Raw genomic sequence first — 16,760 nt, forward strand, 5'->3', positions numbered from 1 at the left:
ACAGCAAGGCATCTTCCCTCAAACTATCTTTCCCCAAAACAAAGCATAAAAACATCAGGTAATGCAAAAGAGAGTGAATCGAGTAAATTGCCTCAAGCACCCAACACTTGTGCCTGACTACATCCCGATAAAATCCAAGGTATTTGCTAAAACCTGAACCTCAGAATCATTTAAATGAGGCCTCTCTCTCCTTCTCAACAGTCGGACAGCTGAAGAAACTGAAGCCAAGGAAGCTCCACTAATAGTTAACAGTTTGGTTTAAAAGATACCCAGCACTGCACAGTCTTATAATTATCCTGGTGACGCTGGGGAAAAGTTGCTGGTAAAGAAGCTAACAACATAAATAAAAATAACACAAGCGGCCAGAGACAATTACAAAACTAGTTAAAATTTCTCAAAACACACCAATACTGAATTGGTTTCTCCTGTAACAGAATGAACACGGCATCAAAGAGATATTTTACCCTTAAATAGAACAACTTTATTCAACCAAATCCAAAATTATTCCAAAACTATTCCTTAGGATTGGCTTATAGAATTATTTTTGCTATTTTTCCTATTCAAAATCCCTTACATATTGCTTAGAAAAAAAATCTTATCATTGACCTTTTAATTTAAAAAGCATTTTGTTGGAAAAACAGTGAGAATCTCATTTTTCTTAATTGTCCTTTTCTATTTCTGCAACAAAACTAAATGGAATAGTGACAAGTTACACCAATACTTTGCTCAACTTTATAAAAATGAGAATCGAGAAGCGCGACTTCCAAGTAACCTAGACAATGGTGACGTTAGCAGACACATCATGAGCTGGGAGTGACTAACAACGCAGAGTTTTAAGACTGTGGTCTTCAGTCATGCTGCAATTCTACCCCTGTGTACTCGGCACTGCACTCTAAGCCTAGCAAAACCATTTAAAGTTCTCTTTATTTCAGTAAAGTTGAAATAATTTTACTTTGAAGATTTTGGTTCCGGGGCTAAAGGCTCAATCCCCCTGGCAGCAAGCGAACCAGCGTGCACCGTATTATTACACAACTGGCTGAAGAGGATGAACGTGTCCTGTCCCTTGAGCGTGCTAGGAGCTTGTACCGAAGAACAGGCCACAATCCCAGGGCTGTATTTTGAAAGCATTATAATCTTTTACTTTATAGAAAAGTTACGTTTCCAGCCAAAAGTCTCTTCCAAGTTAACAGACGTGTTTGTGGATGACTTTCAAGATCCAAATAACCTAGTGGACGCAACAGAAAGAAAGTGGATGAGAACCAGGTACAACCGTTAACAGTCATGCCAATGCCATTCCAAATCCGAACACTAGTGCACATCTGGAGATCCATTTTGCTCCCCCACACATCAGACCATATAGCTACATAAGTGAAAGGAAAGCAGCCTGCCTATCACAACTAAAACCTCTTTCCAGAGACTATTCTCAAGGCTGATGCCATTCTATTACTTGGTGGGGTTTTTTCCTCCCCTAAAATGAAAAACATCCGCAAAGTTAAACTGAAATGCTGACCCAAATGATGTTTTGTCTAAGCAACCCACAACAAGGAACACTGTATCTAAGGCTGAATGACTCACACGCTGGCAGAGAAGGTTTTCATGCACTACGGGTCCCCCATTAGCAAAGAACTGTGAGGTCAACCAACGTCTCTTTGAAGATTGAAATAAACGAGTGAAATGAAAAGGAATTATGGAACAATACAGCGGGAGAGAAAGAGATCCGAAAATAAATATATGTGCAAGGAAAATCTCAACATAAATGACTTCCTCTAAACAAATGACGAGATGCTGCACAGCGTTACTTACACAATCATGCAGAACATCATGAAGACATTCCACAAGGCAATGAAGATTCGAAAATATCTGAGACTCAGCAAAAACTCTCTGATATTATCGCCTAAAAATCAAGAGAAGAAACCTTTGACATAAAAAAAAATAGCTAATACACTGACAAGTCACATTTTCAATGCTGCCTGAAAAACATAAGTAACTCTGACACAGAAAAAACCTAAAAAGGTCAGTGAACAAAGAACTGGAAGTTGAAGTTTTAGGTAAATGATCCATACTATGTTCAGTGCATTCCTACTAAGGGCATGTGGGAAAATAAACAATAAATGATAAAAAGGGCTCACACTATTAAAGAGGGAAGGACAGCCCTCTGTTGTAGCTTCCAGCCTTCCTGCCGCTTTTAACCAGCAAGCAGAGACACAAAGGAGCAATGCAGGTGCACACACACTAAAATGGGAATCGGGTTGTAAGCAGAGCATTGCCTCTGTAGCACAGGCACCCACATTCAAAAACGCAGAAAGAAATGCGCATTTTTGTGTTTCTTCTCAAAGCGCCAATTTGGGATCAACAGTTAGGTTTGTCGTGCCTGCATGTAAACATGGAGCCAAATTTTAGGTTGCAATTTAGTAAACCAGTTATTCCAGCCACAGACTAATCCACATCCACATAAAATGGGGTTAAACTTGTACTTTGGTGCCTTGAAAATGCTTTAACCAAGAATTTCCTTCAGAAAACGCCCATTCCTGTATGTATTTAGACAACTCTGAGCAGAAGCCGTCCGGGGGTAGCGGCACAGCCCGGCAGCGCCCAGACCCCGCTCCGAGGCTCCCGGGTCCCCTCCGTTACCGGTCGTGGGCTCCCTCGACTCCTCGCCGAAGCCCTCCGTGTCTCTCTTCCTCCTGCGGGACAGCAAAGGGGGGGATCCATGTCAGGCAGGGTGAGCCCCCCCAAACCGGCACCTCCCTCCCTCCCCACCCGCTCACAGCCTGAAGTTGAGCACGGCGCCGGCGTTCATCAGCAGCGTCCTAAGGGAGAGACAGAGAGAGCGCGTCAGGCACGGCCGGGCCGAACCGGGCCGCCCCCGGCACCCCGGGCCCCGTCCCCGCTACCCGCAGAGCAGCAGGTCCCCGATCATGGCGGCGGCTCCGGCGGCGGAAGCGGAAAGGGCGGGCCACTGCGCGGAGCGGTCCGGCGCCTGCGCTCCCCGGGAGCACCGGGGGTGGCACCGGGGCCGGGGGGGGGAGCTCCGCGCCTGGACACCGTCCCGCGGCGGCAGCGGGTAGAGGGAACCGCCCCACGGGCCTGGCTGCGCCGGTCACGCCTCCCGCCGCCGCCGCCGCCGCCACAGCCCCGTTAGACGCGAGGCCGCGCCCCGGGACGTCCCTCCGGAGGCGGGCCCGGGGGCGGGCCGGGCCGGGGCGAGCGGCGGAGTGAGGGCGGCCGGCGCGGCCCGCTGCCGCGGCGCCATGGAGGTGGCGGGGGCCCTGCAGCTCGGGGAGCTGGCGGCCGCCTTCGCCGCCCTGCCCGTCTTCCCGCTCTTCGACACGGCCTACTTCATCGTCTCCGTCCTCTACCTCAAGTACGAGCCAGGTGAGTGCGGCCCCGCGCCCTTGGCCGCCCGGGCCGGCCCGCCCTGCGCCTGGGTGAGGCGGGGGAGCCGGCGGCCGCCCCGGGAGTAGCCCCGTCAGTCAGGGCCGGGGGCGGGCCGGGCCGGGCGGGGTTGGGGTTAAACCGCTTTTTAAGGGCGGTGAATGCCATGGGGCGCGTTGGGGAAGAGCGGTAACGCGCGTGTCACGCTTTCTGAGGCATAAACTTGACACTTTTTTGTGCATGAAGAGGTAATCCTGCCTGCCTGTTCTGTACTTCTTCGGTTTCCGCTGTAAGCGGCCGTGGTGCCGTGTGTGTGGTAGGATTGAGGGCTCAGAGCCTTGCTGCACTGCTTTTTTCAGAGGTTCTGACACGTGTGTCTAAATATAAAGCAGAAAAAAACCAAGAACTAGTGACTCTGATTTTGAAAAATAATCTTGCATTTTATTTAAGATTGGATTCCAACCACATTACAGTATTTAAGTTCAGTCACTTCCTTGCTGCTATCCCAGGACTTAGCATTACATTTCTGTCCAGTTGCTTGGCTTTTCTATTTTTGTGGCAATACTCTCCTCCTATTTATATACAAAAAGGCTGTAAGTAAAACCTTGGTTTTTTCCCACCTTCCAGACCATGCCGTAATCTGTTCTCAGGCACCCTAACTGACCTCACTTTGTTTGTTATCTTGTAAAGATCCATAGATCTGCATCTTAGCTTTCACTTTCCGCGCGGTTGCAGTCTGACTATGCCTTGGTATTTTCCGAATGCCGTCTTCTCTATGTATTTTTGATAGTGTGTGCATTCTTCATGCTCCATTTTGAACGGTTTCAGTGTAACTGCCTGATGACTGAGGAGGAAAAAAAAACCCCCACGCTTTGGTATGATTTTTAAATCCTTCAGTTGTGAGATCTTTGTGCTGTACAATCTACACACTGTTCTATTTAAACTCCATGTAAACAGAAGTGCTGGGTTTATGAGGCCTGATCACTTACAGCTGTCTTCCAGCATTAAGTCCTGAACGGAACAGTTAACAGGCAACCCTTATGAAAACAGCTTTTAAAAATACATAAGCCCACTTGGACTGGATAAGGCTGGGGTGTACTTTTCACTAGATTCCTACACTGCTTCATCCCACAGCTCCTGTGCTGAAGATCAGTGTCAGGACAGCAATGTCCTGGGTCCTCCTTGGAGACAGCATGGCTTCATGGAGCCAAAGAAAAACAAGTGTTACTAAATTTAAGCTTCAAGCTAAACTTCAGGTTCCTATAGAACCAGCTTCATATCATGGCTGTTGCAGCTGTCTCGCTTCCAGTGTGTTCTCAGCTGGTTCAAATGCCTCTGAGGATGGAAGAGTATGAGCAGTCATGGTTTTAGCATATGCTGATTCACTTACTGCTATTTAAGGTATGCCACTGTTAGTAATGTTGACATAACATTTTAGCATTCTCTCTTTTGACTGCCTGTTACTGGCTTACTGAACAGAGTTTGGTATCTGAAATGCTGCACAAAGGACTCCGGAGCAGTTTAAGGTGATGAAACAATCTTACAGAATTGATGTTCTTGAGAGACTTCCTTGAAGAAGTAGAGAGGTGGATGAAAATGGCTAGAGGAATAAAAAAAAGGCAATAGCAGGTTGTGGGAGGAGACCATAATGTATTACCAAAGAGTAACACTGTTTTAATATCTAGTTGTATTTTCAAAGGGCATTTCCAAACTAGTACAGGAGCAGGGAAGAATCCTCAAATCCTTTTCTTTCAAATAAAGATTAAGAATTACTGTTCTATTTTTACAGGTTATCTTATGAATGAAAGAGCTGAACAGATTGTTCATGAATTCTAGAGGGCACCTAGGTTGAAGCAATGGAGAGAATGGTACTAGTATGCATTTTATTTTTAGACTGTAAAAAGACATTGATTTCAAGGGAAAAATTGTTCTTTCTGAGTGATTGCAGTAAGTAGCAGCAAATACAGGAGATAAACTCTTAGCCAATTCATAAACTTCTAATGACTCAGTTCATTTGAAACCTTATGGGGGGCCTGCGAGCTATGATCCCACATATCATTTCTTGACAATATCTGGTACTCGTTCAGGCTTTGCGGAATACACGTTTTTGTATTTTGTTTTACAAGCACTTTTCTTTGACTTATTTTGTTGGAGAACATGCACCACAAGCCTCTTTCTTAGAGGGTCTTGAAGTTTCTGCTTATTTGCTGAATCCATCTTCTCATTTAGAATTTGCTTCACAGGAGCCGTGGAGATGTCTCGTAAGAGCCCTTTTGCCTCCTGGCTTTGTGCTATGCTCCACTGCTTTGGAAGTTACATACTTAGTGATCTCTTACTTGGAGAACCACCTATTGCTTACTTCAGTAACAACTCCAGTGTCATCCTGGCCACAGCAGTCTGGTGAGTCTTTTGCACTTCACCTTATTTATTAAGCGTGAGACACCGCTGGCTGTGTACAAAACCAGCCGGTGTGAAGGGAGGTGTTCTGTTTGTGTGACACACGTGTGTTATCTTGCTTGGATTAACTGGGGAGAAAAGAGGTGGGGTGAGGTAGTCTTTGAGTCTTTTGTATTCCTAGATCTAGTTTCCAGTTTCTCTGACCAGTTGTCTAGTGCTTTGATTATATGGGTTGGGTCCAGTCCAATGGCTGGGCATTTCTATTCATAGCTGCCGTGGCTGAACTGGGGCCAAACCACAAAAGCAGCATGCACTGCACCGATACCACATATAGTAGAGGAGTGGCACACACTGAAGATTTGGGGGCATTTTCTTCATTGTGTTAGTGAAATGTGCACAAATTAACCACAGTTACTCCAAGTTTAATTTCCTCGGTGCGTATGGGTTGCATGTGCTTTTGCATGACAGAACCAGCATTTCCTTCTCCCTGACATAAATCAGGCTAACACCACAGTACTCTTAATCCTCTCGATACATCCCAGCTCAGGACAAACATGGGTCTTTGAACTCTTTGTGGTTTTGTTCCAGGTATTTGATATTCTTCTGTCCCATGAACCTCTTCTACAAGTGCGTTAGCTTTCTGCCTGTGAAGCTTATCTTTGTGGCGATGAAGGAGGTGGTCAGAGTTCGCAAAATTGCAGCTGGGGTCCACCATGCTCATCACCGTTACCACCACGGGTGGTTCATTATGATGGCTACTGGATGGGTCAAAGGTGAAACATGAGATACTCTTAATGCAGCAGGGAGGCACCCAGCCCTGTGGGGAGGGACGGGAGAAGCTGGGAGTGAAGCTTAAGGTGCCCACATCACTGAGTGCTGACCAGCAGGCTGGTTAGTGGATGTGCTCAGCTGGCTTCAATCCATCAAGTTCCCTAGAACACAGGTATTTATTCATACTTGCAGAATGGTTGTCAGTCGAGTCATCATCTAACTTTAATGGAGGTGTGAAGAACTGGAGTCACTATCAAATATGGGTGTAGAATTCAGGGATTCTTTATTCTTTCTCCTGTGTTCTACTGTCTCTGGCCTCGCCTGTATCTCTTCAGGGGGGTTCTGTCAGTGTTGAAACAGCCCAGTCAGTTTTCCTTTAGCTTTTGTGTGGAGCAAGCATTTGAGCATCAGTAAATAAGCAGAGGCAAATGCCCTTTCCATCAGGAAACAGTTCCTAGAAAGTCTAGAAAGCATTTGCCCTGCTCTGTTGTTTTAGGCTAACTTCTTTTAAATTTGGGAAGAATGTCACAAGCCTTTTGTTCCCCTTAGGTTACCCTTATCCCTTGGGGATCTAGAAAAGAGAGCAGAGCTCTCTTCTGCTGGGGCAGTTCTAGCTGTTCACTTTTACCGTTTCACAGGTTCTGGTGTTGCCTTGATGTCGAACTTTGAGCAACTGCTGCGTGGCGTCTGGAAGCCAGAAACAAATGAAATTCTTCATATGTCCTTGTAAGTAGATAGCCTGTAAATTCTCTGTCAGACCAAAAATGGAATTTAAAGAACCATTTGGGACTGGATGAAAACCTCCTAGAAAACTTCTTTTATTTCTCTTCTAGCCCTACAAAGGCTAGTCTGTATGGCACAATCCTCTTCACTCTGCAACAAACTCACTGGCTCCCTATCTCTGAAGCCAACCTCATCTTCTTTTTCACCATGTTCATGATAGTTTGCAAGGTAAGTTTACAGCAGGTTTGCTGCTGACAAATCTACAGAACCAGAGAAAGGGTACAGACTTAAACTGGGGGTGTTCACCTTCCTAAGCCAGTATTGAAGGGATTGGCCGGACATACCAGGGGAGATCTGCTCAGGAAATTATAGGCTAAATTCTCCATCATATAGGCAGTATGGTAGAAGATCCTTCTGATACAGCCTTGAGTCATGTAGCAATAGGGACTTCTATCTAGGGTAAGTGGAATGCTCCTTACTAGTTAGTATTTCATAGCTGGTGTATGTGATCTTTAAGTATTTGCTGTTGCACGGCAGGTTTTCATGACGGCAACTCACTCTCACGCCTCACCTTTTGCTCCAGTGGAAAGCTTCATCTGCCCAGTTTTCTTTGGCTCTGTTTCCAGTGGAGACACTAATCATCAGCATGGGGCCTCCCATGAGGTTTCCCATCCGCCGCCTCCTCCTGCAAAGTCAAAAGAGGAGCTAAATGAAGGCACAAGGAAACGGAAAGCAAAAAAAGCTGAATAAAAAAGCAAGCACACAGTAAATAGGCCAAGAAAATTCTTCCAGAGCTGAGTCTCAAAGCCACCTGTGACCTCCTTTTATCCTCCAGTCCTTTTCTCTCAGACTCCAGAGGAGAGGTGGAAGCCAAGACACTGCCAGGCGGGTCCCTGAATTTCATTTGTGCTCTCTGTGCTGCTGCTTGCTTCTTGGTCTCTGTCTGTCTATTCTGATCATATTTTCAGGGATTTGTAGATTTGTGCCAGGATGATAAGTGGGTGCCAGTTCCCAAGCTGTCAGCAATTATGATGCAGCATTTTCAACTGATGTAAAATCTTTCACTGTGTTTATTTATGAATGGTTTGTGCTCCTGCAACTCCTAAGTTCCTTTGAGTTTTTATTGACCTTTTTGATGTCTACCAAAACGGCAAACTGTTTAGACACAATCAATGTGGAAATTGGATTTCATACTCCAGGAAATTAAATGGTCTCATATGAGCCTGATCTAATTTTTCCTAGCTCCCACATCTGCCAGATCTCCAATTAATGTGACACTTTATATGCAATAAGGACATCGACCCTGGTGTCCTAGCCAAACCCTGTTTCTCTCACCTAAGTTCCCTCTGATTCTTAATGGATACAACATTGTCACTTCCTTAAGTAAGTCTGTGTTTGCAAGAGCTTTGAAGCTGTGAAATGCTCTGAGTGCTATGTATTGGTACTGTGATTATTCTAAACTGTTGTGTAGCGTTGCTGCACGTTGTTAATAATAGTGTGTCCCACCTCAAACCTGATCATATTTAACTAGGGAAGAAGCATGGTTCTGGTTTGTTTGTAACCCTGTGGGATACAAGAAGGGTGTGTGAGTGTAAATAAGTATTTATTACTATTTATTTATAATTGCCAGGGCAACTAATTCATGGACCTGAAACTGGCTTTTTAAAAATGTTTCATCTTTATATAGAGAATTGGACACTTCTAAGTATGGTCCTAAGCCCACAGCTACATGCTGGTTTGTGCCTGAAGCAGTGATTTTGGTGTGCTAAAGGACAGCCTGAACACTCTCATGGGATGCAGGAAGGAACATTTCCTCTATTCTTAAATTAAGGTATAAAGGCTGAAAAAGTGGATTTCACACCAGCTGATTAAAACTACTTTAAAGGACTGATAAAAGCACACCAGCTGAAGATAGTGATTGTCCTTCGTAGATCCCTTTCAGTCAAACTACTGGGCTCTGAAAGCAGCTTGTGCCCAGTGAGTGAAGAAGAATATGAAATGCCTTGCATGGCTCAGGGAGGAGTCTGTCAGTTTGTTCATGTTCTGCTTAGTGAATACTAGCTTTTAGACTACTTTTAAGCTGTTCTTATAACTGATTTTGTTCTTAAAAGTGTCATCTTAAGCATTGCACCCAAAAGACCAGAACTTGTTCTGAGGTTTTTTTGGTCACCAAGGGCTGGGATCACTGTGGTGAAGACGGCATGCATGGGGATGCGGCGCTAGGCTTTCAGTTAAGCAGCATGTTGCCGTCCCTAGCAATAAGGGTTGCAGCTGTCATCTTGCAACTGGGAATATAAATAGGAGGATTTAAGAAAAGCGGGGTTTTTTTGTGTGTGTCCCTGTTCAAAATTGAAATTGACAGTTGATAATAAAAAAAATATTAAAAAATTTATTGTATACAACCAGATGAAAGCCAGTTCAAAAGGTCAAAAGATTTGTGGGCTTGGGTTTTGACAGTGCCTTAACTTTGTGAGTTTTCCTCCCCTTCAGTAGAAAACAGGAATTCTACCTGACAGCTCAACTGTCTGGTTTTGCAGATACTGGTCTATTGAAACCTGATGTATCACTAGCATGCACAATACTATAAATGTTTTATGAGATGTCTGATTCAAGGGGAATTTTGTTTTATAAAAGCCATCAACAAATAAAAATTGTGAAGTGACTCTGTCCACTGGCCCTTGAGGAAATATGCGTGTTTCTTTTTACTCTTGCCAGTCTCAGAAGCCACACACTCCCTGATCTACTTAAAGTCTCCTTGACCTGATGACAAAATGATTCTAACTGAAGAGAGAGATCAAGCTTTGCTGTGTCCTACAAGTATGCCTGAGCATGTTATAAATGGAAATAACACGGTAAAAGGCCCATTGCTTTTGTTGTATTTGTAGCGTTGTCGTCCAAGCAGACTTTCTGAGATTTCAGGGAGGGACATAAGGAAACTAACTTCTCGTGGTGTTTATACCAGTTGACTGTCTTTCCTTTTGTCACTATAAGAGGAAGGAGGATATTCACCTGGGACAGGTAAATATACACACTCACATGCAACCACACGCTCCCTCCCCAGCATATTTATATGGAGTTTCAGTATTTCTATATAAAACAGACAAAAATCAAAATGCTTTGAACGAGTGTGAATATTTACTTAGCATGGTACTGTTAGCTGCTGCTCTGCTTTCTAAGTGCCAGAGTCCTTGCTCTTCCAAGTTTTTTGGACTGAGTTAAATCATAGCTGCTAACCAAGAACAGATGGGAGAAGTATTCCAAGAGATGTTAAAATTAAAGCTCTGTACACCTTCAAAGTACCTTATCTGGAATGGGATTAGTACTGAGAAGACAACTGCCATACAGAAGAGTCACCAGTTTCATTTAGTGAAGCCTTTCTTAGTGAGAGATTTGGAACCTTTCTTGAATTTCCATGGCTCAGTGCTGGTAGTCTTTGGTGCAATTCCAGACAGGCGTCCTTCATCCCAAGAAGCAAAGATGGATCTTTCAAAAAGCAGCATATTTTAACCATTCCTGCAGGGCTGCTTCTACACTCCTAGGAAGCCCTAATTTACCTGTACATATGCTTCTTCCTTAAGACGCTGCTCCAACCAGAATGAAAATGGTAGCTGGGCATTTCCTAGAGGCATGGAGTAACTTGCTTCCATGGCACAGAGATGGGAGTGATGAGGAAAACACGATGCAGTCGATCTACCCGGCTCACTAAATGAGGACTTGCAAAGGGCTATTTATTTTCTGAAGGGTTTCACTTGTCTCCCCCCACATCTAACTCTTTTAAAATGTTTATTAATACTCCTGAATTTATCAGAGCAGTTGAGAATATAAGTTGCATTGGAGTGTGGGATTTAAAGTCTCTGTATGACCCAACCAATGGAAAAGAGGGTCAGTGCAAGCCTTACGCATATTAAAAAACAACTCCAGAAAAAAGCACTAGAATGTTTCGTGTGGTTTAACCATTCTCCTCTCCCGTGACATCCATTTCAGTGTTATGAACAAATTTTGCTCAGGACCTGGACAGAACAATAAACAAGAGCAGGCTGATGAGAGTAGGTATTTCAAGTGCTTTGAAAAACCCTGCGATGTCTCCAGAGTCCCATGCTGTGCTGGCTGTGCAGAATGTTCCCGGCTCCAAACTCTGCTGCAGCACAGGGTAGGAGAGAAGCATGCCAGGGCTTAGACTTCCACGGGACAGACGTCATTCCCTCCAAAGATGTTCTGATCTGATAACTCCTGATACTAACTCTAGTGAGATGTAGCTAAATTTAGCAATAGGTTTAATCCTCAAAGAGGCCCTGGTTGCCTGATGGAAAAAGCAAAGTGTTTCAGTTGCTGCTCTCAGCATTTCTTGTTGACTGACAGGCTTCCCTTTTCTGTTACATAGTACGAGCCAAACCCACCGTCTACAGCTTTTTCATCATTGCAGATCAGCTTCACAGATAAGGAAAGCTCTACAGCCCTTACTGTGTCTGTAAGGAAAAAAACCCAAACAAACCCATAGGGTAATTTTACAGAAAACGTTAATAATTCTTCACAGTAAATTAACTGAAGTAAAAAAAATGGGAGGCCAAAGGAAAGAATTTCTATACTGAAGAGCTTATGTGAGAAAGGGCAAAGCCAATGCAATAGAGCACCAAGCTAGAGCAACCGGTGGTGGTGTTTTCCCCTTTTCCTTTTATTATTAATGACAGCATGTACATTCTTCCACATTTTGTCCAAAGAGTAACCAAATTATATCACCCAGCTAAGCGGAAAGACCCAGAAGATAAAGATGGATGTTACCTTGGCCATCTCCTGAGCAAGAGAGAAGTTGTTCCTTTTAAGACTTGCCAGGTGATTAGCTGCCAAATGCCTGCTGCTTCTTCCTGCAGCCTGTTTCATGGCTGTATGGTGCTTTAAAGGTGTAAAGCACTAGATCAGCGCTGAGAGCGTCAGTCCAAATAGCACATAGGACATATACAAGCATTAAAAATTACAGCTTTATGCATTTTACAGTAGCACATCTTTATTTGGGCCCTTAGCTATAATTGTCTGCTTCACGGTTCTTGTGCTAGTCCTTAAAGTACCTAACTGGCTACTGTAAAACACAAGACCGAGGATTATATGGAAGGTAAGCCTGGTATAGTGTGGCATTTCCTACAACCTTAGATACCCAGCTTTTTGCTGCAGCAAGGATTTTTCTCTCAAGATATTTTAGTTCTTTGCCAAAACAATGAGAAATCAGAATATACACCTATAAGAGACTTTCTAGAAAGCTCACAAAGATAGTTTGGATTTCGTATGAGCTTCTTCCATTTCTACTAGGAAGAGAGGACACTGACAAGGCAATGGAGAAAATACGCTGTTGATGCCAAAGCTGAGACAGTCACTCTGCACACAGAGCGTTGATATTTGCCTCTTTAGGATGCTCTTACTATTGGCCCCAAGGAGATCTGGTTTGTCCCGTGTGCCCATCCACAGCAAGGAAAGGCCAATTAAAGGGGTTTGGATTTCATCAGACACCAACACTGTGGTTCTTACTTGGTAAACACTCACAAAATTACCTCACAGCTAAGAATTTAATCCTGCTCTCATGTGGTCTGTAAAGGCAGCAGCTCGTGAGCAAGCTGTTGGGGGATGACGGCTCATGGAACAGACAGACGGTGAGAAAACAAGTTCCCTATCATGCCAGAGCCCACGCTGCCATCGTGACTCACAGTTGCTACTCACTTCAGCTCTGTGATGACATTTCTGACAAAAAGGAGATGTCGATAGTGCTAAGATCAACATTCATGAATATCTTTGAGTCTGGTCTCTCTTCTACACCTGTCCATTTGCATCTTGCATACACTATCCCTAGAAAAAGTACCATTTATAATATTTTCTATCATGACTCTTATCTGTTTCCTTTATGTTCCAAAAGAGAATTTGGGAAGGAAATTTTTTAGAGAGCTTGTGAATGTAACCTTTTAGGAAGAATCAGTGCGAGATAGTGATTTCATCTTAGCTTTAGGGCACAGGTAGGCTATAGATGTGGAATGCAGGAAAACAGGTCTGATATGTTTAGAGGCTTGAACATTTTTATAGCCTGAGGAAATCCAGAATGTCCCTGGAAAAGATTTGCTTGGTTGATTTTGTTTGGTTTTGATCTGCAAATTACAGAAAGCTCACCAGAAACCGCAACACACACGCTGCATTCCTGCAGAAAGCAAGCTGCTGCTTTTCCAATTATCCCAGCCCCTGATGCTTCTCAATTGAGCTGGCAGATCTTGACTTTCCAAAAAAAGATCTGCTAGTTGGGGGCTTCTGGTCCCACTGCAACTAACCGCTTGAATCAGTGAGTGAGCTAATTTTCTTTGCTTTGTTAGTGACAAGAATTGGTGTAATCAGTAATAATGGCAGGTATATGCAGTGTGAGATGCATATAGCATGTCACAGACTGCAGTGCCTTGAAGAACAGTCTAAAACTCCATGACTTTAGAGTCCTAATGTTGGCTTAAATTAGAATTAGACTAATGTGGGCTAAACCCTCATGTAGGCTCTCTGTAATGTTTGTCTCTTAAGGTAAGACGCTTCGTCTCCCTGCTTTTTTGATTTATGATAGATTAGGATGTCGGTTAATCTCTTCTTATTTGGCTAGATGACTGTGGAGATTAATCAAGTATTGTCTGCAAAAGGAGCCCATAAATACAGATTACTAATTTTTCTTTAATTTTCCTCTGTACGCCAGAGGGATACAGAGGGAGCACGGACAAGGATAGACACCAGCCTCTTAAATGTCATTTCATGAGAGAAACAGAAAAACTACAGCAGCTGCTCTGGCTGATACAGGTTTTCTCTGACATGCTCAGTTCAGTTTCCTGCAAAAGGCAAAAAGCCACAGAAATAATAGATTATGGTCTCCTGTCAGAAAATGGGGAAGCAGAAAGTGGTTCCGAGTGAATGAATCTGCTTGGCTGCTGTAGCACCATCTCTGTTTCCACAGGACATGGAGAAAGCAGCATTTCTTATGGGAAAAGCTATACTGAACAAATACAGAAACACACATCGAAACAAACTGAAACAGCAACGTGCTGTGAATGCTGGAAAACAGACCAGCACAGAAGACAGACATTGCAAAGCATGCTCTGTGAACATGAGGTGGAGACACCTATTGTGTTAGGGCCTCTGCTGAGATGGTTGCACCAGTTACCTTCTCTCCCTGTGCATTCCAAGAGCATTTGGACAAAGATGTTATTTTTCCACTTGTTCTCTGTTGACAGCTGCAGTTTCCTGCCTTTGAGCTTGTAAATTATTAAATTTTTCTTTCTACCTTTTCCCGAGTGCTGCTCTTTTGGGGATGGTACTCCAGTGCAAACGTAGTCATAAAGTAGTAAATATTTATTGTGCGCAGTTTGAACACCTTTTAGTAAATTCACTCTTGCACAGCTTGACAGAAGGCAAACAGTGACAGGGCAAGGACATACTCCCTGGGTATTAAGAAACCTACTTTAGATGGCTGAGAGTGCCTGCACCATAGATGATAGTAGTACTGGTAGGCTTACCTGACGCTAAAATAACACAGATGAATATTTCTAAAATAGTCAAGGGTAGTGAACAAAGGGACCTCAGGTGTACAGCGCCTGAGAGGGAGCACATTTAGCACCTTAAAAAGAGACCTTGGGGATTCTGCCCAAGTGACAAACACTGGTTGCTATAGAGATATCTGTCCTCTTCAAATACAGACGGATCGCTCCAGGATGCAGTGATGTTTCACTGCATCTCAGTGCAGACAGTCAACCATCTCCTACTGTCCCTGTCAAAGTAGCTGAAATGTTCCCAGGCTTTCCTTAAAAGAAGGAGCAAGCCAGCTTTGTGGAGAGAGGCACCACTGACTGGTGTTCATTGCCATTAGTCATCTCCTCTCTAACCAGCAGTCTCTGCTGAGGAGAGCTCAGCGAGTCTAGATAGCATGAGCTTCAGTCCAGATACACGCCGGGATCTTCTCTGTGGGAAGATGGTGCCTCTTCCTTTCCAGCCCTCCAGCCTGGTCTGAGTTTTCATCAGCTCAGTTTTTTCAGGTAAATAAGCTGAAAAGTCCTGAAGCTGCTGAATGCATCAGGCACTCTCTCTGCTAGAGTCTGCAAAGTGTTACAATGCAGTGAGACTACTGTGCTTAGCAGAGAAGCTGTAAGCTTGCAGCTTCATTTGAAAGTGAAGATGCCTATGATCTGCTGCATTTTCTATACAGCTTTATTCTGTCACACCCAATTTGCACTTCGAACATGTCAGCACTTAGAACATTCCAGATATTCAGGAACTAATAGCATTTGCAGTGAAGCCAAATTCAGCCTAGGCACTACTGTGCAAGAATAGCTCAGTGCGGTGCAGTGCCTGCCCACAAGACAGCAAAGGTTGCAGGCTTTCTCGAAACCCCGGGCAACATACATTTGATTCCCATCCACCACTGTAACAGCAAGAAATATTTGTGAAGAACTTCTTGGACAATATCCAAATATTTCCCACTTCCTCTGCCTACTGGGACACAGTTGCCAGACTGAGCTCCTGAAGTCTTAACTGGCAGTGGGTAGCAATGACTCAGATTTTCAGGAATTACAAAACTCAGATTCCCCTTCTTCTGAAAATCATTCACTCTGTCTCCATTTTTAAATAAGAAAACATAGGCTTAGGTAGGCTCTCAATTCCACAAAAAGTGCCTTCCAAAGAAAGAAAATACTGCAGCATCTCCTCCAGTAGGAGATAACGTGATGAATATGCTGTTTGGACAGTGAGGTGTTTCCAGCCTAAGCAGATAGGTCCGCATTTACAGAAATAGTTACAGCTGCAGTTTCTGGAAAGAATGTATGAGAACTGCAGACAATGTGAAATTAGTGGGCATATAAGGACACAGCTAGCATTAAGATTTTACCTACAACACCTGTCCAAGTTGTGGTAGACCTCATGTATTTTCAGGAACAGTTTGGGGATGAAGGATGTGACGTGATTGGATTTTCACCAAAAGACAGAGATATAAGTTAAACCCACTCTCCCACTGTAAAGTTTGGAATTCATGTGGGCTGGAGCGTAAAGCGATACAAGGATTTCCTGTAACTACTGCAGCCTTGGTGAGACCTAATGAATTATTCCAGGGCTATTACGCTGAGAATGCTTGCTCCCTGTTGGACAGCAGTGCAGACATGGTAATTCCTAACGCGCTGGAGCCCTTTCCTCATCTGATGGTGGCACAGATGTCATTAGTGATCACTTTTCACTTAGAACAGTCCCAAGGAAAGCTGCAGATACAGCCCTTCCCTGTCCTAATTTTAACATGTCCTCTTGTACTACTTTATCACATTATTATGTAGTGCCATGAATGTTTATATAATTCCAGGGAGAAAATATTCCAGTTCTGAAGAAATTATAATCCCGTATGATAAAATATATGTAAGGAGAAAAATGTCCTTTATATTCCCCATGTCTTTTCATTTTGCAGGTGTGAAAAGTATCCATGAATATAAGACCTGTGGATCAGTGAACAG

General features: G+C 43.9%; 2 protein-coding genes across 7 annotated transcripts; one reads left to right on the top strand and one right to left on the bottom strand.

Annotated features, from left to right (window-relative positions):
- Positions 1 to 456: 456 nt before the first annotated feature.
- Positions 457 to 3,060, bottom strand: SMIM7 (small integral membrane protein 7). Its single transcript, XM_072845188.1, has 5 exons — positions 2,895 to 3,060; positions 2,769 to 2,810; positions 2,632 to 2,684; positions 1,804 to 1,894; positions 457 to 1,225 (listed from the first exon to the last, which is right to left on the bottom strand). Exons 1-5 carry the CDS (start codon positions 2,918 to 2,920, stop codon positions 1,210 to 1,212), a joined length of 228 nt encoding a protein of 75 aa, XP_072701289.1. The 5' UTR covers positions 2,921 to 3,060; the 3' UTR covers positions 457 to 1,209.
- Positions 3,061 to 3,237: 177 nt separating this feature from the next.
- TMEM38A (transmembrane protein 38A) lies at positions 3,238 to 14,437 on the top strand. Of its 6 annotated transcripts, none has more exons than XR_012039578.1 (8): positions 3,244 to 3,375; positions 5,619 to 5,775; positions 6,361 to 6,545; positions 7,182 to 7,269; positions 7,377 to 7,494; positions 7,804 to 8,151; positions 9,982 to 10,118; positions 14,228 to 14,437. XR_012039578.1 is itself a non-coding variant. In XM_072845186.1 (8 exons), exons 4-8 carry the CDS (start codon positions 5,630 to 5,632, stop codon positions 8,014 to 8,016), a joined length of 750 nt encoding a protein of 249 aa, XP_072701287.1. In that variant the 5' UTR covers positions 3,272 to 3,375; positions 4,166 to 4,250; positions 5,165 to 5,243; positions 5,619 to 5,629; the 3' UTR covers positions 8,017 to 8,578. The 6 variants fall into 6 exon arrangements, 4 of the variants coding, with proteins under 4 accessions (XP_072701285.1, XP_072701284.1, XP_072701287.1 ...); XR_012039579.1 differs by having other exon boundaries at positions 9,982 to 10,083; XM_072845186.1 differs by lacking the exons at positions 9,982 to 10,118; positions 14,228 to 14,437 and adding exons at positions 4,166 to 4,250; positions 5,165 to 5,243 and having other exon boundaries at positions 3,272 to 3,375; positions 7,804 to 8,578.
- The last annotated feature ends 2,323 nt before the right edge of the window (positions 14,438 to 16,760 follow it).

The sequence above is a fragment of the Ciconia boyciana genome, chromosome 24 (assembly GCF_034638445.1).
Source record: "Ciconia boyciana chromosome 24, ASM3463844v1, whole genome shotgun sequence".
Taxonomy (NCBI): domain Eukaryota; kingdom Metazoa; phylum Chordata; class Aves; order Ciconiiformes; family Ciconiidae; genus Ciconia; species Ciconia boyciana.

What these genes read in the sequence shown, in the direction of transcription:
- SMIM7 (XM_072845188.1), bottom strand. Translation starts at nt 2,920, where the DNA reads ATGATCGGGGACCTGCTGCTCTGCGG. An exon ending in GCCGTGCTCAACTTCAGGCT is followed by an intron (nt 2,685 to 2,768) that starts GTGAGCGGGTGG and finishes GCTGTCCCGCAG; the next exon opens with GAGGAAGAGAGACACGGAGG. An exon ending in GTCGAGGGAGCCCACGACCG is followed by an intron (nt 1,895 to 2,631) that starts GTAACGGAGGGG and finishes CTTGATTTTTAG; the next exon opens with GCGATAATATCAGAGAGTTT.
- TMEM38A (XM_072845183.1), top strand. Translation starts at nt 3,252, where the DNA reads ATGGAGGTGGCGGGGGCCCTGCAGCTCGGGGAGCTGGCGGCCGCCTTC. An exon ending in CTACCTCAAGTACGAGCCAG is followed by an intron (nt 3,376 to 5,618) that starts GTGAGTGCGGCC and finishes TTTGCTTCACAG; the next exon opens with GAGCCGTGGAGATGTCTCGT. An exon ending in TGTTCATGATAGTTTGCAAG is followed by an intron (nt 7,495 to 7,803) that starts GTAAGTTTACAG and finishes GTTGCACGGCAG; the next exon opens with GTTTTCATGACGGCAACTCA.